At 37.0% G+C, this 26017-nt stretch overlaps 1 protein-coding gene and 1 pseudogene across 2 annotated transcripts; both read right to left on the reverse strand.

The window, feature by feature from the left end:
* Window positions 1-212: 212 nt before the first annotated feature.
* Vmn2r10 (vomeronasal 2, receptor 10) lies at window positions 213-11110 on the reverse strand. Of its 2 annotated transcripts, XM_030254368.1 has the most exons (7): window positions 10911-11110; window positions 9859-9864; window positions 7938-8220; window positions 6564-7367; window positions 3583-3807; window positions 2278-2401; window positions 213-1120 (listed from the first exon to the last, which is right to left on the reverse strand). In XM_030254368.1, the coding sequence occupies exons 1-7, from the start codon at window positions 11108-11110 to the stop codon at window positions 213-215; spliced, it is 2550 nt and encodes an 849-aa protein (XP_030110228.1). The 2 variants fall into 2 exon arrangements, with proteins under 2 accessions (XP_030110228.1, NP_033517.3); NM_009491.3 differs by lacking the exon at window positions 9859-9864.
* A 9761-nt stretch (window positions 11111-20871) lies between these two features.
* Window positions 20872-21642, reverse strand: Gm5871 (annotated as a pseudogene).
* Between the last annotated feature and the right edge of the window lie 4375 nt (window positions 21643-26017).

Raw genomic sequence — 26017 nt, forward strand, 5'->3', positions numbered from 1 at the left:
ATTCTCAATGTTTACATCTATGTACACATGAATAAGACCATTTACCTCTAAAACAATAATTGGCATTACATTAGGCAGTGCTGTGCTGCCCTACATTGTAAATACTAAATTTGTATATTACTTAAATTTTTTGTATGATTTAGTGGTGCTTTTGTTATGACAAAGCAAAAAGATAAGTTGAGTATGATTAGCATTTTTAAATTACTAAAGAATCAAGAATGCAATTCATGTTTGTACTTATGCAGAAAGTTTGAATTTTGTATACGTAATAAAACACAACATTTTGGGAGAAAGATACACCCTAGCAAGCCTGCACTAGAAGCCAAGATGGAGAAAACCTCCACAACCACCATGACCGTTCCCTGGGTGCTGTGGTAGACAGGGAGGAAGGTGATCCAGACACTGCAGAACACCAGCATGCTGAAGGTTAAGAATTTGGCTTCATTGAATCTGTCAGGAAGGTTCCTAGCCAAGAAAGCCACAGTAAAGCTCCCCAGAGCCAAGGCACCCAAGTATCCGAGAACAAAGTGGAAGGCAATTACTGAGCCTTTGTTGCAAATAATGATGGTCTTTCCATGTTCAGATTGCATATCTCTGTCAATAAAGGGAGGAGATGTTACTAACCAGATTCCACAGAGAACAAGTTGGATTAGGGTACAAATGGGAATGACTATATTAGGTGCCCCTGATGCCAGCATCCCTCTCATCCTTCTCCCTGGAGTAGTGAGCTTGAAAGCCATGAGCACAGTTATTGTTTTAGCCAACACTGTAGAAATAGCCACTGTGAAAAATACTCCAAATGTGGTCTGCTGCAGGATACAAGTGGCCTGGTTTGGATGTCCAATGAACAGCAATGAGCAGAGAAAACAGAAGACTAGAGAGATGAGCAGGATGTAGCTGAGAATGCGGTTATTGGCCTTCACAATAGGTGTATCCTTGTACTTCACAAAAGTGACTAGTACTAGAACTGTGAGGGCAGAGAAGGACAGGGCCGTGCATCCTAGAGCCATCCCCAATGGATCTTCATAAGCCAGGAATGACACAGCTCTTTGGAGGCAGTGGGTTTTCTCTAAGTTGGCATACTTATCATCTGGACACCTCATACACTGTTCCATATCTACTGGCAAACAATAATAGATCCTTATAAGATATCATACTTTCCTAGTTTATAATTGTGTATTTGTATTATTTAGAGGATATATCAATAAATAATTTGGTGTTGAGAATCCACTACATTCCTTATTATTGTAGGGACCAGTAACTCAAAATTTCTCTGTATCAACCTGTGCTTTCTGATTGAGCAAAACACCATCATAGGGAATTGAACAGCAAAAATTATTTATTAAACAAAAATAATGAAAAATATGATGAATATTTTTATGTATAATCTCAGATTATTTAATTCCTCAAACCATAAATTCACTACTCACAGACAAGTGTATAATGTAGACATAGTTACTGATGCCAGTTGATGAAATACATTATGTACTTTGTTTTCTTTGACAGTTGTATCCTTTATTTGTATCTACACATAGGCACCAGAGCATACAATTCCTCATGCAAATATTTACATAGAGGAATATTTTCATTCTTGAAGCTGTATGAGTCATAGACATATGCATGTCCTGCTCATTGTGGGAAGATATTTTTCTTCCCAGGCACACATTCCAAATTCTATGACATAAAAGGTAATGATATTCACATTCATCTGTCTTTCCTTAGGTAGGCTGTGATTGATGATAAACAATCTCCCATCTCTTGTTTCATCCTGGAAATCTTCACTCATGTTCAAATTCTTTGACAGGAAATGCTTAATCTTTTAAGCCATCTAAGCTATTAAAATGTATTTCATTAAACAACAGCTGCTATACGGAGCATCTGGTCTTTGACAGGGACTAAGTTGGGTGATCAAGGGACAGATTGTGGACTGATCCTATAGCTAATTTTCTTTGTAAAAAGAATCAAAGAAAAATAAACATATGCATAGATTATGCCTAATATTACTGTTCAAAAATAGTTATAGAGGTATGACCCACTTGATATTTTCTATATAATATAAAATTAGTAGCCATCATATTATGAAAGAATTGCATAGTTTGTAGAAAATATTGCTAGTTATTTGCTGGGTATAAAAGAAGTAGACATTACTTAACTGATCAAGTTCTGAAACATGGAAATTTTAAGTCTTCAGTTTCCACCTAGGCCATATCATATTTCTAGTTTGGGGAGAAAAAGCATTTGAATCCATCAATTTTTCTTCTGTATGCAAGCATGTACCTGTTTCATTGGAAACTGCATTTTCTGGGCACTGATCACAATCAAAGCAGCAGTCTGCTGTTTGTTTCTGATGAATTTTCCTGAATCCAGCAGTACATGTTACACTACACAGGGAGGGGGGTACCTGAGGCAATACACAAGTATTATATAATATGTGAGGTATATAGTTTATGTATATATCATATGTATAATGACCCATAGATTGATATATGGGATATTAACAGATGTGGCTATAAATATTCCTCTGATAACTAGCATTACTTAACAGTTTCAGGAACATTATTATTTTGTATTACCATGCAATGCACTGAATGTCATATAATATTTACTATATCACATAATATTTTATATGTAACATTCAGGCTGTAACAATTTAAAATTTTTCCTTTCTAAACTCAATAATCCAAAAGTAATGTTCATGTGGTATCAGTTTCTCATGGTATATATACTAGAACACTGAGCTGTATGGAGAGACAAGATAGGGTAAATCAAGAGTTTAATGAATACGAACAAAATATGTTATATATGACTCTCACGAAATTAATGAAGTTTTCCTAAGTTTAAAAGAAAATGTGGAAACCTCTATCCCATCCCCATATCCCCCTGCTTCTCTAAGGGAGCTACCACAATCACATGCCCACTCCTACTTCAGCACCCTAGCTTTCCTCTAGGCTGGGGCATCAAGTCTCCATAGGACCAAGGGCCATCCCTCCCACTGATGCCAGATAAGGCAATACTCCACAGAGGAGGGGAAGCTCGGAATGGGAATAACATTTGAACCATAAATAACTAAAATAGCCAATAAAAATATATATATATAAATACCTTGATTCAGGAGAAATATTTCTGTTAATGAATACATGCTATACTTAATTAGGCTGTAAATATGTTCACAAAGAATCAGAAAATTCCATGGTTTGTATAGAGTTACAAAATTATATATATATATATATATATATATATATATATATATATATATAGAGAGAGAGAGAGAGAGAGAGAGAGAGAGAGAGAGACAGAGAGAGAGACAGAGAGAGAGAGAGAAATATTACTAAACATTTAATAATTATACAACTGTATTGTGTTTTAGTAGGTATTTGGGCGCTATTGAACTTGGAATCCACGGGACTTTGCTCCCTATAACCAGATTTACATGAAGATAAGAGTTATTAAATTTTGGTGCTTGTAACTGAGGATGGTCTTTTGCAAGAGTAGCAACCGTTCTTAACCACAGAGCTATTATTTCAGTGCCTCATAATTTAAAATTCAGATATCCTGAAAAAATTAAAATTGTGGTATACCCACTGATGATCCTCCTGTGGCCCACTCCAAATCTTCAGATATATGAAGTTGTTGGCTCTGTTGGAAACAAGGCAAATAGCTTCCTATTTTCACTTTTAATCCAAGGCCTTGTGGAAAATTCCAAATGATGAAAATATCATACTCTGTACACTGATTTTCCCTATGCTTCATGTTCACCAGTTCTCCAACAGGGTTAGTAAATATCCTGGACTTCAGCATGGAAGACACCTAATTGAGATGCACCATTAGATGTTTACACATCAATAAAGGGAATGGGAAATTGAGTATTTCCCATAATTTATTTATGAATTTCAGAAAAGACAGGTGAAATAAACAATTCCTTGTAGTAAAATGCAATATGCCTCATGGATGATTTAAAATTAAAATACTTCATATTAATGTTCCATGGTAAAATGTGCAAGAAGAAATGATTAACAGATAACAAGTAACACTGTGCATGTATGAGCATTTTCCTCAAAAATGGTAGTTTTAAAAACATGATGTCATCTATGTGCAATAGAAGGGGAAGTCTGAATGTCTGTAAGTTGTGAAAAGAATGGTTGTGGGCCTTTCATGTACATACAGTCTATATACATGAGATAAACATAAACTTAATAAAATGTGAAGTCTTAATCATTTATGGTTTTGTAAATAATTGTTAATAGAAATGAATAATTATTAATCATAGCCCATGTACCAATTCTTGCAAAATTATTCTTTAGGAAATTATTCTAGTCGACTCATCACTTAAGGGTTTTATAATAAAACTCTTGGCTTATATTTTAATTTTTGAACTTATTTGGTGAAATGTTGAGACACATTTTCAGAAAACTCCCTGATATCATAAAAAATGTATTGTCTCCTACCAAATGTGATCCTTGTGCATGATATTTATCCATGTAAAAGATTCATTAGGGAGATTTGCAGTGAAGAAATCTTTCCTCTGACAGAATAATATCTAACAAATGTACAGTTGTTTCTCTGGGTACATTTACAAGATCTCATTGATATATCTAAATATAATGAATACTGTCAATAAGATAAAAAGGCCACCAACAGATTGGGAAAGGATTTTTACCAATCCTAAATCTGATAGGTGGTGAATATTCAATATATACAAAGAGCTCTAGAAGCTGGACTCCAGAAATTCAAATAACCTCATTAAAAAATGGGGTACAGAGCAAACAAAGAATTCTCAACTGAGGAATACCAAAGGGATGAGAACACTTGAAAAAAATGTTCAACATCCTTAATCATCAGGGAAATGCAAATCAAATCAACCCTGAGATTCCACCTCACACCAGTCAGAATGGCTAAGATCAAAAATTCATGTGACAGCAGATGCTGGCAAGGATGTGGAGAAAGAGGAACACTCCTACATTGCTGGTGGGATTGCAAGTTGTACAACCACTCTGGAAATCAGTCTGGCGATTCCTCAGAAAATTGGACATAGTGCTACTGGAAGATCTAGCTATTCCTCTCCTGCGCATATACCCAGAAGATGTGCCAACTTGTAATAAGGACACATGCTCCACTATGTTCATAGCAGCCTTATTTATAATAGCCAGAAGGTGGAAAGGACCCAGATGTCCCTCAACAGAGGAATAGATACAGAAAATGTGGTACATTTACACAATAGAGTACTACTCAGCTATTAAAAACAATGAATTTATGAAATTCTTGGGCAAATGACTGTATATAGAGGATTGTCAGAGACCATCCCGTGAGAAAGTGAGCCCTTCACAATCTCCCTAACAGGCCAAATGGCCTTGTACTAAGAGCTGGTTATCACCCACCTTCCTCCCTATTCCTTTCTTGGCACCTGAGGCTGTAAAAGCTGAATTATAGTACCCTCTTCTCTATCTCTTCCTGAGTTCCCATGCCATCCAAGGACATGAGTTACGCCTGAGCCCAGCCTGACCCCCAAGGCTGTCAAGGAGGATCGATGTTCCAGAGATAAGATCCAGAGTGCCCGCTGCTTGGTGCCTGACTTCGGCCCCCATGTCAGCAGATGCCCACTTCTTTGTTCTTTGTATAATTCTCCCTTGATCCCTCCCATATTCCCCGCGATGTATGCTTTAAAAAGAAGGCACCTCAGCCTAATAAACGAGACCTTGATAGGTTGATATATCTACTTGGTCCTCCGACTTTCTTTCTTTTATTCCCATTTCCTTCCAGGTTCACGGTCCCCCTCGCACCCACTAATAACTGAATCCCGCGGGATGGGATAGAGAATATCATACTGAGTGAGGTAATGTAATCACAAAAGAAGTCACTTGATATGCACTCACTGATAAGTGGATATTAGCCCAGAAACTTAGAATACCCAAGAAACAATTTGCAAAACACAAGAAAATCAAGAAGAAGGAAGACCAACTTTTGGATACTTCATTCCTCCTTAGAGTAGGGAACAAAATACCCATGGAAGGAGTTAGAGAGACAAAGTATGGAGCTAAGACGAAAGGATGGACCATCCAGAGACTACCCCACCAGGGGATCTATGTCATAATCAGCCACCAAAGTCAGACACTATTGCATAGGCCAGCAAGATTTTGCTGAGAGGACCCTGATATAGCTGTCTCGTGTGAAGCTATGCCAGTGCCTGACAAATACAGAAGTGGATGCTCACGGTCATCTATTGGATGGAACACAGGGCTCCCCAATGGGGAAGCTAGAGAAAGTACCCAAGATGCTGAAGGGGTCTCAACCCTACAGGTTGAACAACAATATGAACTAACCAGAATTCCCAGAGCTCATGTCTCTAGCTGCATATGTAGCAGAAGATGGCCTAGTCGGCCATCACTGGGAAGAGAGGTCCCTTGGTTTTGCAAACTTTATATGCCTCAGTACAGGGGAGCACCAGGGCCAAGAAGTGGGAGTGGGTGGGTAGGGGAGCAGGACTTGGGGAGTGTATAGGGGACTTTAGGGATAGCATTGAAATGTAAATGAAGAAACTGTCTAATTAAAAAAAAAAGAAACTTTACCTGCTGACAGTCAGTGAATGTTCCTTTGGGTACTGTCATTTGCTGAGATTCTACTTGTTGAAGAACGAGTTCATGGTAGGTGTGGGCCACAGCATACACAGCATTATACAAATTGTAGCCTTCCTCACTTAGGACCATGTCATATTTGTGCAGTGTTGTCCATTCCAATGTGTTGTTGAATGTAAAATGATCCTTTTTATTGCTGTTCTTAGAGATGGAACAATTAAAATAATTCCACCCCAGTCTAGACTCAGAAATGTTTACTGTGTATTTTTCACTGTTCATTGTTTGCAAGAAATTCCTAAAGTTAGCAATTTCACCTACATGGTGTGCAAAAGTGACAGTCCCTTGGAAGAAATCAAGGCTGAAATCATTTTTATTTGTGATAACGTCCCATTGTGAGGTTGTGATCCAGATTCTCCTTATACTTAAATCTTCCCACCTTCTAAAGCTAACTTCTAAGGTAGAGTTCATTTCACCATAAATCATAACAACCTTTGCTGTTGATTCCATAATTTGTTTATCATATATTGTAGCCCTTGTCATATATAACTGCATGTCTTCTGGGATCATATTAACAAAAGCTAAACAGATTCCATGTCTTTGCATTTCTTCTCTCATGTCTGATAGAAACTGAATACTCTGGTCATCATCTGAGATGACCATTCCTATCCAAATCCATGTAAAATGAAACATCAAGGAGACCATTGCATGGGACAAACGTGTGTCCTTGGTGGCTACCTGATGGACATAGGGAAACTGGTCATGGTCACTCAGCTTAGGATTAAATGGTCCAAAGAAAACCTAAAGAGTATAGAAGAGAGAATAAAACATCCACATGAGGAATAAGATTGTTAGGATATTTGTACTTATACACAGGTAGTATTATTCACCTTTCAGAACTCATATTAAAGATATTAAGATTATACTATAAATATCATATATTATTCCTATTAGATTATAGAGTATTGCTGACAAGTCTGAATGTTCTAGAAAACAGTTTTGCCTGTTTGCCCAGTATGCTATGATCCTATTTTGTAACTCTTTATTATGTGTGTGCGTGTTTGTGTGTGTGTAACAGTGCACTCATAAATGCATACTCTCCAAGTTTTCTTGTAGGCACATGTAAATGGAATTTAAAAGTTGTTAACTTTGGCTAGAGAGACGGCTCAGTGGTTAAGAGCAATGACTGCTCTTGCAAAGTTCCTGAGTTCCATTCCCAGTAACCATGTAATGGATCACAACCATCTGTAATGGGATCTGATGCCCTCTTCTGGTCTTTATAAAGGCAGTGACAATGTACTCACCTACATTAAATAAATGAATATTTAAACACAAAAAGGTGTTAACTCATCCTGTGTCACATATTCTTACCCTTGGTGTCCCAGAATTAATTGACAGTTTTATTGATGTTTTCCATGATGGTCCTATAAGGGCTATAAAACAGGTTCCAAAAGATACACAGATATAATCAGTAAATTCCACAGTATAGTTCTTTTCTGAATATATTTTATCCAGATCTCCCAATGTTTTTTCACACTGACCATGATTAATGGGGAATATCAAAGACATGTTGGGTAAAAGATAAGGATTCTTATTGATTTCATCAGTTGCAAAAAACATTACTAGGAAAAACTCATATCTTCTTGCTGGTATTCTAAAACAAGGCATAATGATGATTAAGGGAGATGTTTGAAACATAAAATTCCAAGTCCTGTAAAGTTTGTAATATGAGACATAATATATTTCTGTCTAAATATCTTGAAATAAGCCTCATAAATTAGAGATCTTTAGAGTTAAATAGAATTTAAGAACTCATAGAAATAGGGCACTATGTTATAAGTTTTGTATTCGTGAAAATAAAGATTGTTTTATCTCTGAATGCCAACCTTGAACTAGATTACAGTCCTATTGAAGGAGATTAGTATAAAATAATATTGGAGTTGTAATTCCACAGGTACAAAAAAAGCATATGAAGTACATAACACATTCTCCTTAAAATCTTTATTATTTAAATGCATTTTATACTATGGAGAGTCAGAGGGCTGCCATAAGAACAGTGTATAACCAAGGCCATGAGAGCAGTCAGTGTAGCCAAGGCCATGAGAACAGTCAGTGTAGCCAAGGTCAGAGAGTAGTGTGTGCAGCCAAGAGGAACTTTTATCTATGTTTAGTCTGTAGAGGAACTTTCTCAAGAAGAGTTCTGAGTGCTGAAGTGCTTATAAGCTGAAGCTGCAGTAATAAACTTTGAGTCTTGATCAGAATACTGTCTTAGCTCCATGTTTCTTTTGCCCCACCCGTTCATTTCCAGCCCTCCTTCCAGGTGAGCCCTGCTTGACTGTAAGCCACTGGATGGCTACATTATATATCACACATTATAATAATATTGAGTATTTTGAGAATCAAATAATACATAAAAAATTTGTTCAACTTTTATGTTCATATCCTTTCCTACCTTAAAAATATATTTAATGCATATTTATTAATGTCCATAACTGAGGATCCTATATCTAATGTTAGTACCAAATGGTTTCAAAATATACAAAATGGTTTTTTTGGGTACTAAACATAGTATAAGGGCATAAAATATTAAAAGATTAACACTAGAAATATATTTAAAATACCTTATATGATACCACCTGATATAATGAGAGTATTCAAAAACACATTATATATCTGTGTACATTGTCTAACAATCAGTTTACTTAAAAGATTATCAGTGTTTCTAGGAGAGAATTATTTTATCAGTAAGTATTTTACAAATTTCAAAATAGAAAAAACTCTTTGAAGTTAAACACTAAGAAAATGCTAATTACAATTACAGTTAGAAAAATATCAATAATATTTCCATGATGTTTCTAGTACATGTTTTTAATACTTTCAACCATTAACATTCAATACACAGATTATTTTAAGATACATTTTGTTTAATTTTATTTGTCCATTTCAAAATATACATGATGATACAATATACCACATAACCAGAATATTATCCTTTAGGCTCTTTTACACATCAATGTAATGTTAACTTTTAGTGTGTTGCTACTGTATCAATTTTGTAAAAGAGGTATCAGATTTTTCTTAACATCCCAGTCTTCCTAACCCTTTGATATTCTTTAAGTGATTTCTGAGTACAGAGACCTTCTTTCCATATGAAATGTGTTCATCTGCCCCAGCACAGTTGGCAGTTTATCTGCTACTATTAGCAATTACCTCTCATTAGGAATAAAGACAGCAAACATGCTCATTTGCATTTTTCAATTGAGAGTTTGGAGCTAAGTGTTTCCCTTTAAACCTGAAACTTGTATTGATATGGTTCATATATTTGTAGTTTTAATCTTTATTATGGCTAAAATAGGGTCACCAATGAGAATTTCCACTATTTTTCCTATGAGGTATGGGATAATACATGATACATCAGAAATGAAATCCCTACTGAACTAACACAAAAGTATAATAATGTAAAGCCACCATCACTAGATTTTCTCTAATGTTATTTCAATTATTAATTCAATAATTAAGAGAAATATTGGCCTTTAATCTGACACTAATAATAAGCCTAACATGTGACTGGACATTTGTATAATTGAATGAAAAGATTATTTTGATAACAGAATATAAAGCCTGGAGTCTTTTTCTACATTCAGTGTCAACTCCAGAATGACAGAAGGGGCTCATTCAAAGACTATTTTATAAAGCAAAGTATATATACATATATATATTCACAAGTATATATGGAGAACATAAGTGTATATATATATATATATATATATAATGTGTATATGTTATATATATATATATATATATATATATATATATATATATATATATATATATATATAAAATGTTATACATGTAACCATGTAGAGTAGACCCACACATACACAAATATTTCAATGTATGAATTTATGCCCAACTGGTTTGGAGACCAAAATTAGATAACCTTTTTATGAAGGTATTTAGATGCATGCTTATATAGTAACCATTGCCAGACAATAGAATATAGGCAGTGATGCAGTGTGTTTATATGTAGCTCTTGCCACAGGTGGTGATTGTGAATTTAAGGCAGATGATGAGACATCTTTCAACATATGTTATCCAAAGACTCAACAGATAGTCTCCAATCCCTTTCATTTTCCAGCATTGTGAACTGTAGTCCAATGTAGTAAAGCTATACTAAACTGTAACACAGTTGAAAGTATTAAAATAGTGATTGACATTATAATTATTTTTCAGTGGTTCTTAAAGTTACATGGGGAAGAACAGGACACAACCCCACAGTTTGTATACACAGCTAAATATATCTAATACCTAACATTGGAGCAGGAATTAAAGTTAATGACTTACCTAAGATCAGAGATATTATAAGAGTCGTCAGTAGGTCCCTCAACTGCTGCAAGGAAAAAACCACAGTCACTTCTCAAATCTCCATCATTATCTTCATTATTATTTATCCTCCAAAAGCAAATGGGTTCAGTCAAATGGCACAAGATCAGAGAAAACTCCAGGAGGAAAAAGGAAAGAGTGAAAACACACAGGTTTTTCATATCTGCTAAGGTCTAAGATCAAGAAGTTGTGAAATGTGTTTCTTATGCAGAAAAATATGACTCACACATATACACCTATGTGTCTGTTTTATGGCTACTGCTCTCTGAAGATCCACTTAGTTATAGTCAACAATTACTTTCCATTCATTCTATCTCACACTCCCTGGATACATCAGGAAAATTCTGGCCTCAAGCTCTACATCTGAGGTCTGAAAACTTTTGATCAAAACTTTTCTGAAAACATGTTGTGAAGATCATGTCTTCCATCCTCAGGTGCCATGATTTCATTCATATCCATGACATAATTCTCCCCAGGGATAATATTATCCTGGAGAGCTTGGACCAGACCAGGTGTCAACAGCCATATGTATAAACACAATGGATTTCATCAGAACTTCCATAATAAGTCAAGAGTTGAGAAGGTCATAAATGTTCCATATCATTCAGACTTTGAGATGAATCATGGGACATCATGTCTTCCATTTTATAGTGTAGGGAAGGGCAGTCTAACATCCAGTATTGAGCAAGGTGTTGAGTATTCTCTCTGTTGTTCTTATACTATTATTGTATGCTAGTCATGTTTACAAAATCTCCTTAACCTTCTTATGATTCTTGTCATCTTGATAACATGTCATTATGCTAAATCCAAAAATGCCTGGAATTATAGAGATTCAACACCCATCCTGTGTAATATCAGTACCTGTGCAGACAGACATTCACTGAGTTCCTATGCAGATCTCTTACCTTTAATCAATCCCTGGCACTCAGTGTCATTTGATGAAACATTTTTTTAGTTGATGTTTGTTCACACTTCATTAATGTGGTTGAGAACAATTTTATGCATTTACACAAAGGAATGAAAGAATTTAGGTATCATTTAGGAGAGAGAATTTTATTGCTAATGGTAGTATATACCTTACATTTTTCATTCATGTCTAGTTGGTATTTGTTTTAAAACAGTTCTGTCTTGAATTACATTGCAATGATACAGATGTATGCCTATTATACTAATTTTTATAAGTGGAATAGATTACAACGAGTGACACAGATGGAGCATTGAATCTGATTTGTATTTTTTAAAGCTACCTCATATTTTTGCCCATAATATTCACACTGAATTAAGTGATGCCATAAGGTCACAATTACCAAGGAGTTGCCTGGAACTGGATTCTTCTGGTTTCCATCTGTGCCAGGAACTGATCCTGTGCCTCAGTGCTCCATACACAAATACCATAGGTAGAGAGCTGATCTCAGGAGTGCTGACTCACATGTGAGCACAGGTAAGACCACTACTTCTGCTCATATTCCTGGCCTAATAGGTACCCACCTAGAGTCACACAGGAACCAAGGAACAGCAAAGGACAGGATCTTTCTTTTTTCAGTCTGCAACAATTCTGACACTCTGCCACAGTGTCCATACTCAAATTCCTCTGAGAGAACTGTTCTCCCAAGAGTTGTGACACACAGACTTATAGGCGGGACAAGCCACACACATTGTCAGCAAGACCAGCTAACACCAGAGAAAACCAGATGGCAAGAGGCAAGGGCAAGAGCATAAGCAACAGAAACCAAGGCTACTTGGCATTATCAGACCCCATTCTCCCACCACAGTAAGCCATGGATACCCAACCACACCAGAAAAGTAACACTCTGATTTAAAATCACATCTTATGATGATCATAGAGGACTTTAAGAAGGACATAATAATCCTCTTAGAGAATTACAGGAGAACACAGGTATTGAATTCGTTAAAGAGGAAACATGAAATCCCTTAAAGAATTGCTGGAAAACACAATCAAACAAGTAAAGGAAATGATCAAAACCATCCAGGATCTAAAATTGGAAATAGAATCACTAAAGACATCACAAAGGGGAGACACAGAAAACCTAGGAAAGAGATCAGGAGTCATAAATGCAAGCATCCAAAACAGAATATAAGAGATAGAATTGAGAATCACAGGTGCAGAAGATTCAATAGAAAACATTGATACAACAGTGAAAGAAAATGCAAAATGCAAAAAGCTTCTAATTCAAAACATCCAGGATATCCAGGGCACAATGAAAATACTGAAGCCAAGGATAAGAGGTATTGAAGAGAGTGAAGATTCCCCACTTTAAGGGCCAGTAGATATTTTCAACAAAATTATAGAAGAAAACTTCCCTAACCGAAAGAAGGAGATGCCCCTAAATGTACAAGAGGCCCACAGAACTCCAAATAGATTGGACCAGAAAAGAAATTCCTCTTGTCACCAAATGCACAAAATAAAGAAAGAATATTAAAAGCAGTAATGGAAAAATATGAAGTAATATAGAAAAGCAGACCTATCAATTATACCAGACTTCTCACCAGAGACTATGAAAATTACAAGATCCTGGGCAGATGTCATATAGACCCCAAGAGAACACAACTGCCATCCAGGCTACTATATCTAGCAAAACTCCCAATTTCCATAGATGGATAAACCAAGATATTCCATGATAAAACCAAATTTACACAATATCTTTCCACAAATCCAGCCCTAGAAAGGATAATAGATGGAAAATGCCATCACAATGAGGGGAACTACACCCTAGAAAAGGCAAGAAATTAATCTTCTTTCAACAAACCCAAAAGAAGATAGCCACACAAACATATAAATGACAACAAAAGTAACAGGAAGCAACAATCCCTATTCCTTAACATCTCTAAATCCCAATGGACTCATTTCCCCAACAACAACAACAAATAAACCCATAGACTAAGAGCCTGGATACAGAAACAGGACTCAACATTTTGCTGCCTACAGGAAACACACTTCAGTGTCAAAGAAAGACACCATCTATTAGTAAAGGGCTAGAAAATAATTTTCCAAGCAAATGATCCCAAGAAACAAGCTGGAGTAGCCATTCTATTATCGAATAAAAGCAACTTTCACTGAAAAGTTATCGAAAAGGATTTTAAAAAGGACAATTAGTACTAATCAAAGGAAAATTTACCAAGAAGAACTCTCAGTTTTGAACATCTCTGCTCCACATGCAAGGGCTCCACCATTCACAGAAGAACCTCAAATAAAGCTCCAAACACACATTGTATCTCACACAATAATAGTGGGAGACTTCAACAGTCTACTCTCAGAAATGGACAGATCATGGAAACACTAACTAAACAGAGACACATTGAAACTAACAGAAGTCATTGAACAAATGAATGTAACAAATATCTATAGAACATTTCATCCTAAAACAAAAGAATATAACTTTTTCGCAGCACCTCATGATACCTTCTCCAAAATTGATCTTATAATTGGTCACAAAACAGGCCTTAACAGTTACAAGAAGATTGAAATAATCCCATGCCTCCTATCATATCAACATGGACTAAGGCTGGTCTTCAATAGAAACAAAAGCAACAGAAAGGCCACATCAAAATAGAAGCTAAACATTGCCCTACTCATTGAAAATTTGGTCAAGGAAGAAATAAAGAAATTAAAGACATTTTAGAATTTAATGAAAATGAATGTGCAACATACCCAAACTTATGGGACACAATGAAAGCAGTGCCAAGAGGAAACACATAGCTCTGAGTGCCTCCAAAAAGAACCTGGAGAGAGCATACACTAGCAAAAGTCAACATAAACTTATGATCAATATCTATATTTTCATAAATACCGGCTAGCATCATGTGTTTTAGATTTTTGTCACTGTAGGTTGAAATGCTGCTTGTTATTATGATTTGCATTTTTGAAATGGAAATGTATCTCTTCGTTTATTTCATTCTTCATTACTTCATTACTTGTATTCTTTGAAATTATCTGACCAATTATTGTGTGCATTTTTCTATAGTAGCATTTTTTATTGATTTATTGAAATAATTTGTGCCTAAGTCATCCTGTATGTGTCTAAATTTTCATATTTTTGTTTTTATAAGAAACAGTAAAAATAAATTGATACTGCAGTTAAAGAAAATGTTAAATCTAAAATATTCCTGACCCAAACCATACATGAATTCTGTGATAGCATGAAGAGACCTAATCCAAGAATAACATAAATAGAAATTATTGAAAATTCCCAGTTACAAGGCTCAGATAATATTCTCAAGAAAATAAGCTAAAGAAAGAGATGCCTATAAAAACAAAAGAAACCCATAGAACACCATTTAGAAAATATTCAGGGAACATAATAATAAAAATAAAAAATCTGTAGAGCAAAGAATGAATATTAAAAGTGGCAAGTGGAAAAAACCATGTAACATACCTCCTATGATAATTTTGATAAACAGATTGATCAGAATTACATCTATCTTCACAACTCACACTTTAAAACCTAGAAGAGTCTGTTCAGATCTCTTTCAACTTTTAAAATACATACATGCCAACATAGACTACCCCCTCCCAAAAATGCTCAATTACCACTGTACAGGGAGAAAGCAAGATATTTCAAGACAAATCCTAATGCAAAGAGTGTCTTTCCACAAATACACCTCTACTTCCATACTAGAAAAAAACTCAACCCAAGAAGGATAAATATGTCCACAATAAGACAGAAAATAAGTAATTCAATACAGGCCAAAAAAAAAAAAAAAAAGAAAAGAAAAGAAAAAGAAAAGAGAAGAAAAAGGAGGAAAATATACATGTCCTACCATTACCAGAACCACCACCACCATCACCACCAATAAGAATAATAACAGTATCTTATCATTAACATCTCTCAATATCAATGGACTCAATTCCCAAATAAAAAGACAGAGGCTAACAGAATGGATGCTAAAACAGGATATATCATTCTGATGCATAAAAGAAACACACCTCAAAAATATAAATAGGCCAATCTTGGACATGGAGAACAAGAGGTGAAAATGACCCTTCCAGTTTCGCCCTATTTAGATGGGGAATCATGTAGAATTCAACACAGGAGGATTTAGATTTACAATGACTTACAAGGTTAGGATTCTAGTTGATGTGCCCAGCGATTGAGTTCCCATTGATTCTGAACTAAGTTTTTGTTGTGTTTTCCTTCACACAACAGCTCCACTGGGTTCCAGAGGGAATGGTATATTCGCAAAGTGTGGGTTTGCCAGAAGTTCACCATGAAAGACACTTGGAGTTTTGTAGTGTGGGGCTCAAGTAGTAGCAACCTGCCAGTGGGAACCTAGAGAGCTGGGTGGAGATCTTTTGGAGCTCTGAGTCAGAGAGCCTCCATGAGATGAGAACAGGCTGGCTATTGCCTGCCAGTGCCTGGCCAGCCAGCTTTCGGGAACCATGCCGGCTATAGCATGGGTTCATTTTAAATATTTCCTGCGACAGGTGGCAACCCAACATGTTGGACAAGAATCCACTAGAAATGTAAGATTATTAGCCAGAGAATTAGAGTTTTATTTTCTAAGTGAGAGAAAGGTGGCTCTGGAATGTGTCACATGGACTCAAGCATGGAAACCTTGAAACAAAGAAAGGGGGCGCTGAGGTCCCATGCTGGGGAAAGAGACAAGATGGCTGCTCTGAGTCAGAAAGCCAGATAATGGAAGCTGCCTAAATCTTCGGGCAGATATTGATTTAACTGTGAATTTATAGTATATGGATTACTTGCTTTTAGGATAGATTTAAATACAGATTTGTCTGAATCATGTGGGGAATTCTGCACACAGTTCAGGACTAGGATAGGGAAAATTAGTCACTGACTCCAAGCAGAGAGGGCAGTGCTAATTCCCTGATATGAACAGTTATTAATTAATAATGTCTGTGGCTCCAGATAAAGAGCCCAACAGATAGATGGTATTTCTGGATGGCTCCTCTAGGCAGAGAGATTAACAAGTAAAAAACCTGCTTCCTATAGGCAGATATTAGTGAAAGTTTAAATTAATTGTTTTAAAGATGGTATAATGCCATGGACCAGCCCTAGTCGGCCTCTCTCAATCCATGAGGAATCAGGGGTTCCCACAGGTGGGCATGGAGTTGGCAAGAAAAGGGGGTGACAAACAGACAAAGACACAAGAGAGTATACTGTATCTGAATGTAATTTGTCAAATCAAGCATCACACTTTTTATAGAGAAGAAAATAGGGTAGTTAGGTGACACATCGGCAAGGTACAATGAGGTTAGAGGATGCTTAATGACTCTTACACAGAGGAATGCAAACACAAAGACTGGCAGGAACTGGGCAATAAAACAACTGAGACAAAGTCAGCTCTATATAAGGTCAGCAATAATCTTTTTTTTTCAATTTTTTATTAGATTTTTCTTCACTTACATTTCAAATGCTATCCCAAAAGCCTCCTATACCCTTCCCACGCCCTGATCTCCTACCCATCCACTCCCACTTCTTGGCCCTGGTATTCCCCTGTACTGGGGCATATAAAGTTTGCAAGACCAAAGGGCCTCTCTTCCCAATGATGGCCAACTAGGCCATCTTCTGCTACATGTGCATCTAGAGACACAAGCTCTGGGGGTACTGGTTAGTTCATATTGTTGTTCGACCTATAGGGTTGCAGACCACTTCAGCTCCTTGGGTACTTTCTCTAGCTCCTCCATTGGGGGCCCTGTGTTCCATCCAATAGATGACTGTGAGCATTCACTTCTGTATTTGCCAGGCACTTGCATAGCCTCACAGGAGACAGCTATATCAGGGTCCTCTCAGCAAAATCTTGCTGGCATATGCAATAGTGTCTGCGTTTGGTGGCTGATTATGGAAAGACCCCAGATGTCCTTCAACAGAGGAATGGGTACAGAAAATGTGGTACATTTACACAATGGAGTACTACTCAGCTATTAAAAACAATGAATTTATGAAATTCTTATGCAAATGGCTGTATCTGGAGGATATCATCCTTAGTGAGGTAACCCAGTCACAAAAGAAGTCACTTGATATGCACTCACTGATAAGTGAATATTATCCCAGAGACTTGGAATACCCAAGATACAATTTTCAAAACACAAGAAAATCAAGAAGAAGGAAGACCAAAGTGTGGATACTTCATTCCTTTTTAGTATAGGGAACAAAATACCCAGGAAAGGAGTTACAGAGACAAAGCTTGGAGCTAAGATGAAAGGATGGACCATCCAGAGACTACCCCATCCAGGGATCCATCCCATAATCAGACACCAAATGCAGGTCAACCATATTCTTAGAAGCCAGGTGCTAGTTCTTCACACTCCTGGGGCAAGGGCTTTCACACCCAACTCATGGTTTTAATTAGGGAGTTCTGCTCTAGCTAACCTTCTCATGAGTAATACAATACTCTAAACCCACAGACCTATCTACTACCTAAACCATTGTAAATTCCTGTATGTGGGAGTGACTTGGCTTTTATTCTAAGTGATAGTGTGTGGGGCCTTTCTACTAATAAGTAATATAACCTGCCATAATTAGAACTATAATAAGAACTCTAAACTTACTTTGCTAAGTTTGCCCAGAGATTTCTAACTCTATGTAGTAGATAGTAATGCCTTATTTCTTTCACTATCTCTCTTACAATACTAGAGGCAATTCTGAATTTCACTGAATAGGCAACATCTTACTGAATTCCAAGCTCAGGATTGGCTCAAAGACTACCTGGGACATTGATGAAGCCCAGGAAGCAAAGTTCAATTTTGCTTAGGTACTTGGCAAGTCTTTGCTTGGAGGCTCCTATAACAAAACAATACTGAAAGAAAGTACACTGATCCATTTGCAAGGACAAGTTTGGAGCAACTGGAATTAGGTTTTTTTTGAAGGTATGATAGAATTCAGCCCTAAACCCACCTGGTCCTGGGCTTTTTTTGGTTGGGAGGCTATTGATGACTGCTTCTATTTCTTTACGGGATATGGGACTGTTTAGGTCATTAATCTGATCATGATTTAACTTTAGTACCTGGTATCTGTCTAGAAATTAGTCCATTTCATCCAGGATTTCCAGTTTTGTTGAGAATAGCCTTTTGTAGTAGGATATGGTGGTGTATTCGATATCCTTAGGTTCTTTTGTTAGTTCTCCATTTTCATTTCTGATTTTGTTAATTAGGATACTGTCTTTGTGTCCTCAAGTGAGTCTGGCTAAGGGTTTACATATTTTGTTAATTTTCTCAAAGAACCAGCCCCTGGTTTGGTTGATTCTTTGAATAGTTCTTTTTGTTTTCACTTGGTTGTTTTCAGCTCTGAGTTGGGTTATTTCCTGTCTCCTACTCCTCTTGGGTGAATTTGCTTCCTTTCATTCAAGAGCTTTTAGATGTGCTGTCAAGCTGCCAGTGTAAGCTCTCTCTAGTTTCTTTTTGGAGGAACTCAGAGCTATGAATTTTCCTCTTAGGAATGCTTTCATTGTGTACCATAACTTTGGGTATGTTGTAGCTTCATTTTCATTGAACTCTAAAAAGTCTTTAATTTCTTTATTTCTCCATTGAACAAGGTATTATTGAGTAGAGTATTGTTCAGTTTCCACATGAACGTTGGCTTTCTAATATTTATGTTGTTATTAAAGATCAGACTTAGTCCGTGGTGATCTGATAGGTTGCATGGGACAATTTCAATATTTTTGTATCTATTGAGGCCTGTTTCTGGCCAACTACATAGTTGATTTTGGAGAAGGTGCCCTGAGGTGCTGAGAAGAAGATATAGCCTTTTGTTTTAGGATAAAATGTTCTGTAGATATCTGTTAAATCCATTTCTTTCATAACTTCTGTTAGTTTCAGTGTGTCCCTGTTCAGTTTCTGTTTCTAGGACCTGTCCATTTTTTGAGATTTTAAAAACACTTTATTTATTAGAGTTAAACATACAAAACTGAAATTAACACACACTCTAAAAATTATTTTCTTCCAATTATCAGGAAGACCCTTTTTTTTACCTTTGTTTTGGCTTAAACTCAACTTGGATAACTGTGGTGCTTCACTTATGCCAACAAATGCTGGCAACTTGATCTCTTTAATACAAATTACAAACTCAGCTACATGAACATAATATACAGGGAAATTATGGTCAGATTAATGCACAAGAAATACAGGAAAATTTAATCATGAAACACTGAGTACTCTTGTTCATTAATTTAGCCTTGTATTTTTACAAAAATAGTATCTACACTGTACACAGGGCTGTACACCAGCTTTTGTCTTCCCACAGAAACAGTACACATCCCAAAAATAGTACCACTACCACAAGTGAAGTCAACAAAGGAAAAAACAATACAAAACACCAAATAAACACCAGAGAAGGGGCGCACATCCTAAACATGGTTTGTTTGGTTTTTTAATATAAATTTCAAACTCAATGACAAAAAATATAAAGTGAGTCAATTGTAGAGGTGACCTAATAGGCCCAGGAAATAAGTAATTCAAGGAAAAAAAAACCTCAAAATAAACTTTGCCGTTTATAAATTAACCTATACTTGGGCTTGTCTGGACAATGGCCATTTGTAAAACTGAAGCTCCCTTTAGCAGACTGGCGTTTTGCCTCCATGTTCCAATGAACTGTTGGAATATGTCAAGTGCAAAGCATCTGAAAATTCAAAATTAGGACTTAGTTACTGTCTACACAACATCAGTTAAATGGGGCCTGAAGTTCATAAGTCATCTAAGTGCTGATTTAAGCAGCATTTATCTAGAAAAGTTGCCTTGTTCAACATACTGAGGAAGCTGTGTTAAGTAGTAATGAAGTTAAATGATAGCAGTTATCAAATGTCTTCAAGTTTCATTCTACCAAAGCCAAACAATGACAACAATGTATCTTCCTTACTCATCATCTAACAAATCCTTTACCTTTAGAAAAATAGAAGGATAAAAGGTAAAATGTAAAGCCCTGCACATGAAACGCAGCAGTTTTTCTGGTTACTGAGGCATCAAATGCCTGATATTGTACTTGGATGTATCTTGATACTGTGTCATGGGCTTGTCAGCAATTCCACAAGTTCCTACTCCAACTTTGCCCGTTACACTTTCCGGAGAAGCAAAAATACTCTTCTTTACCTGGCCTTTCTTGTTCTTCGAGTACGGCCTGTTGTTGAACTGCTGCCATTTCACCTTCTGGTCCTCTCGCTCCTGCTCCAGCTCTTTTATTCTCTGTGCTTTTTTCAAAGCTTTTTTTCTTTCTATATTCACTCTGCTGGGCGATCATTTCTTTTTTTGACATGGGTTTGTTGCCGCTGTCCTCTTTCGCCTTCCTTCCTTCTTCTATAGGCTTGAGGTTCAGCAATGGCGTCACTTCGGCATTGCTGTAAACAGCAAAGGTGATTGCAGGGGTGCCATTTTCTTCATCTATCTCTTCAATCTCCACTTCGTAACACTGTCCGTCTTCATTCCACATGGCCATGCACTTGTCCCCTACTTTCCATGAATGAGTGGGCTGAGTAGAAGCAAAACTGTCTGAACTTGCAAGCGTCTCTGAAGGCTGAGTTGACAGAAGGTCTTTGGTCAGTTCTATTACTTCTTTCAAAGCCTTTTTCAGTTTCAATAGATCTTCATTTTCTCCATTTCCAGAAAGAGCAGCTTCTACTTGCTGGAGTTGAGCTTTGTAGCTAGCCAACTGTTTTGCTAGATCCTCTGACATCTTGGGTGGGGCTGGGGTGGGGACGGCAGGCAGGGGTCGGGGAGGCGAGGTGAGGGGAGGCAAGCGGTGGCAGGGGCAGCTGCAGCCCGGAAAGATTTTCCGCCACGAAGAGCCTCAATCGGAAAAGGAGAAAGTCCGCTGGCGAGGGGGAGGGGAGAGAATGGATCTGTCCATTTATGAGAGTGGAGTGTTGCAGTCTCCCACTATATTTGTGTGAGGTGCAATATGTGCTTTTAATTTACTATAGTTTCTTTAATGAATGTGGATGCCTTGCATTTGGAGCATAGATATTCTCAATTGAGAGTTCATTTTGGAAGATTTTACCTTTGATGAGTATGAAGTGCCCCTCCTTGTCTTTTTTGAAAACTTTGGGTTGGAAGTCGATTTTATTTGATATTAGAATGGCTACTACAGCTTTTTCTTAGGACCATTTGCTTGGAAAATTGTTTTCCAGCCTTTTACTCTGATATAGTGTCTATCTTTTTCCCTGAGGTGGGTTTCCTGCAAGCAGCAAAAAGTTGGGTCCTGTTTATGTAGCCAGTCTATTAGTCTATGTCTTTTTATTGGAGAATTGAGTTCATTGAAATTAAGAGATATTAAGGAAAAGTAATTGTTGCTTCCTTTTGTTGTTGTTGTTGTTGTTGTTGTTAGAGTTGAGATTCTATTCCTGCAACTGTCTTCTTTTAGGTTTGTTGATGGATTACTTTCTTGCTTTTTCTAGGGCGTAGTTTCCATCCTTCTGTTGGTGTTTTCCCATTATTATCCTCTGAAGGGCTGGATTCATGGAAAGATACTGTGTTAATTTTGTCATGGAACACTTTGTTTTCTCCATCTATGGTTTTTGAGAGTTTTGCTGGGTATGCTAGCCTGGGCTGGCATTGTGTTCTCTTAGGGTCTGTATAACATCTGTCCAGGATCTTCTGGCTTTCATAGTCTCTAGTGAGAAGTCTGGTGTAATGCTAACAGGTGTACCTTTATATGTTGCTTGACATTTTTCCCTTACTACTTTTAATATTCTATCTTTATTTAGTGCATTTGTTGTTCTGATTATTATGTGTGAGGAGGAATTTATTTTCTGGTCCAGTCTATTTGGAGTTCTGTAGGCTTCCTGTATGTTCGTGGGCACCTCTTTCTTTTGGGTTGGGAAGTTTTCTTCTATAATGTTGTTGAAGATATTTGCTGTCCCTTTAAGTTGAAAATCTTCATTCTCATCTATACCTATTATCCTTAGGTTTAGTCTTGTCATTGTGTCTTGGATTTCCTGGATGTTTTTGGTTAGGATCTTTTTGCATTTTGCATTTTCGTTGATTGTTGTGTCCATGTTCTCTATGTAATCTTCTGCACCTGAGATTTTCTCTTTCATGTCTTGTATTCTGTTGCTGATGCTCTCATCTCTGGTTCCTGATTCCTTTCCCATTGTTTCTATCTCCAGAATTTTCTCCTTTGGGGTTTATTTTTATTGTCTCTACTTCCATTTTTAGATCTTGGATGGTTTTTTTTTTCAATTCCATTACTTCTTTGGTTGTGTTTTCCTGTAATTTTTAAAGGGATTTGTGTGTTTCTTCTTTAAAGTCTTCTACCTGTTTAGCAGTGTTCTCCTGTATTTCTTTAAGTGAGTTAGTAATGCTCTTCTTAAAATCCTCTACCAGCACCATGAGATATGATTTTAGGTCTGAACCTTGCTTTTCAGGTGTGTTGGGGTATCCAGGACTCGCTGTGGTGGGCTAACTGAGTTCTGATGATCTCGAGTGGTCTTGGTTTCTTTAGTAAGATTCTTTAGTTTGCCTTTCGCCATCTGGAAATCTCTGGTGTTAGATGTTCTAGTTGTCTCTGGCTCCAGCTTGTTCCTCCTGTGATTCTCTTAGCCTCTGTCAGCACTCCTGGGGGTCCAACTCTCTCTTGTGTCCCAGTGGTCAGAGCACTCTCTGCAGGCAAGCTCTTGTCTTACAGGCAAGTTGCACAAAATCTGAAGCTCAGATCCACCTCCTGATTTCTGGGGTCAGAGTCCTCCCTGGAGCCCCACTCTCCTCTCGCTGGGAAGGTGTCCAGGGGTCTGGGTCTCAGCACTGTCTCCTGGCTGAGGATGAAGGCCTGAAGGCACCCTGTCCAAGAAGCTCTGTTGCTTCTGCTGCCCACGTGCTCTCCTTTATAGACTGGTCTCAGTGATCCCAAGATTCTAGGTGTGCTAGGGCCTGTCTTTGTCCTGTGACCCTGTTGCTGCTAACACAAGACCCTCTGGATCTTTTTGGGGAACTGAAATTGCGTTCCACTAACCAGTGATCTCATATACTGGGTGTGCTACAGTGTCCACAGCATGTAGAGTCCTCTGTGGACCTCCACCAAGACCATGGTGAAGATGGCGCCGGGGGGGGGGGAGGGAGGAGGGGAGGGTGGTGGCACCTACCAGAATGAAGTCCCTGGTAGTACATTTGAAGCAGTGTTTCATAATATAAGTTTATTATAAGTTCAAAGTAACTGTTTCATGTGCCCTTGCTTTATCACAATGCACACCTGTGACCTCATATTTGGACATAACATAGAATAAATGTTTTTCCCTCATGGCAAATTAGTCCCTAGCCTATTTCTCTTCATAGTGAAATCTATAAAAGCTCATTGTATTCTTTATTATTCAACCTTTACTTATTATTCTATGAGGAAGGGGAAGATTCTATTCTAACTTTATTACATTGTTCTGGCAAAACAAAACCAAGTCCTTAAAGTTTTTTCCTAAGATTTGAATAAAATCTGAATTTCTAGAAAGTCATTAACTCATCTAAACAGCACTAATTCATAAAGATCATCTTCATGTTGATCTGCAGTAAATTTGTCCATATAACATGTGCTGATTCCAAGGAATCATTAGGGTATGTAATAATGGCAGGAAGAGCATATCAGCAGTGAGAAGCTATCTTCGGACAAATTTTCTTGGGCTGTCCCTCTCCAGAATTCATGCGTTGCTGTCATGCAAAGACAGAGCCATCTCCAGCAAACTTACTTACTTGCCATAGTTTTTCCTAGATGACTTCTATTATTCTTTTACCTCTATTCTTAAGTTTCTTTTTTAAAACTTACATTTATTTATTTGATAAATTTGATGAGAACACTGTAGATGCCTTCAGACACACCAGAAGACCGTCTCAGATCCCATTACAGATGGTTGTGAGCCACCATGTGGTTGCTGGGAATTAAATTCAGGACCTCTGGAAGAGCAGTCAGTGCTCTTAACCTCTGAGCCATCTCTCCAGCCCTATTCTTGAGTTCTTAATCTTAAATTTCCATTGACCTAAAAGTATCCCCAAAGTTGTTTTGTTGTACAAAGTATTATGATTAGAATTCTTTTAGTGTTGACGCATGTGGCACCACTTGCTGGTGTTTCTGCTCCTTAGGTCATTTATCCTCACTGACTGTAAGTCATGAACTACTTCTCTCCTAATATTTCTTAGTTTTTTTTCCTGGCCTTTAATTTCTGAAATTGAGAGTGATGTACATGGAAATGGACTCTTTTGGGGGTTTATTCTGAATCTTGTGAAGGGGGCTGGCGGGTAAGACCACTAACTGCTCTTCCAAAGATTCTGAGTTCAAATCCAAGAAACTACATGGTGGCACACAGCGACTCAGAATGAGATCTGATGCCCTTTTCTGGTATGTCTAAAGACAGTGACAGTGTACTTATGTATAATAATAAATAAATTTTTGAGCTTCATTGAAAAGGGTTCTGAGCAAGCAAAGTTAACTAGAGAAAGTGGGAAAAGCTGGGGTGAGCAGGGTTGACCAGAGCAAGCAGAGGTCCTAAAAATTCAGTTCCCAACAACCACATGAAGGCTCACAACCATCTGTATAGCTACAGTGTATTCAAATACAATAAATAAATAAATAAATCTTTAAATCTATGGAGGCATTTTTACAATTAAATTCTTTCAGGCACCTCTATCTTATGTTGAAATGAAACAAACAACAAACAAATAAAACTACCAAGAACAAAAGTTGAATTAAAATAATAGGAGATGGTCTTTATTTTCCTTTTTACAGAAAAATTTAAACAATACTAGTGCGAGTTCTATTTTGAAATCTGTTAGATCTCTGTGCAGAATACTTCTGCCTCAGGGCTCTTTTGTTTATTTGTTTGTTTGTTTGAGAGTGTAGTTTTTTAAACTATGTCCATCTCATTGGCTGTTACATGACTTAATCTTAGTATAAATTGATTTAGTTGCATATACACACATCCCCACACACACATGCTTTCATTTCTAACATTTTCCAATTAAGTGGATTTCAGATTATTAAAGTTACATCCTTAAGATGTAACTTTTGAATTTCTGTGTCTATTGAAATGTTTGTCTTTTCTTTTTTATTTTTTGGAAGGTAAAGGTTTATTTTCTCTTAATTTCCATAAAACATTTCATCACTGAGGTAACTCAAAGCAGAAAC

This window comes from Mus musculus, chromosome 5 (genome assembly GCF_000001635.26).
Source record: "Mus musculus strain C57BL/6J chromosome 5, GRCm38.p6 C57BL/6J".
Lineage (NCBI taxonomy): Eukaryota > Metazoa > Chordata > Mammalia > Rodentia > Muridae > Mus > Mus musculus.

Excerpts from the sequence above, each read along its gene's own strand:
- Vmn2r10 (XM_030254368.1), bottom strand. The coding sequence starts at position 11,110 with ATGAAAAACCTGTGTGTTTTCACTCTTTCCTTTTTCCTCCTGGAGTTT. Across the intron at positions 7,368-7,937 it reads TTAATTCTGGGACACCAAGG|GTTTTCTTTGGACCATTTAA; the intron begins GTAAGAATATGT and ends TATACTCTTTAG. Across the intron at positions 3,808-6,563 it reads CATTCACTGACTGTCAGCAG|GTGTCTTCCATGCTGAAGTC; the intron begins GTAAAGTTTCTT and ends CATCTCAATTAG.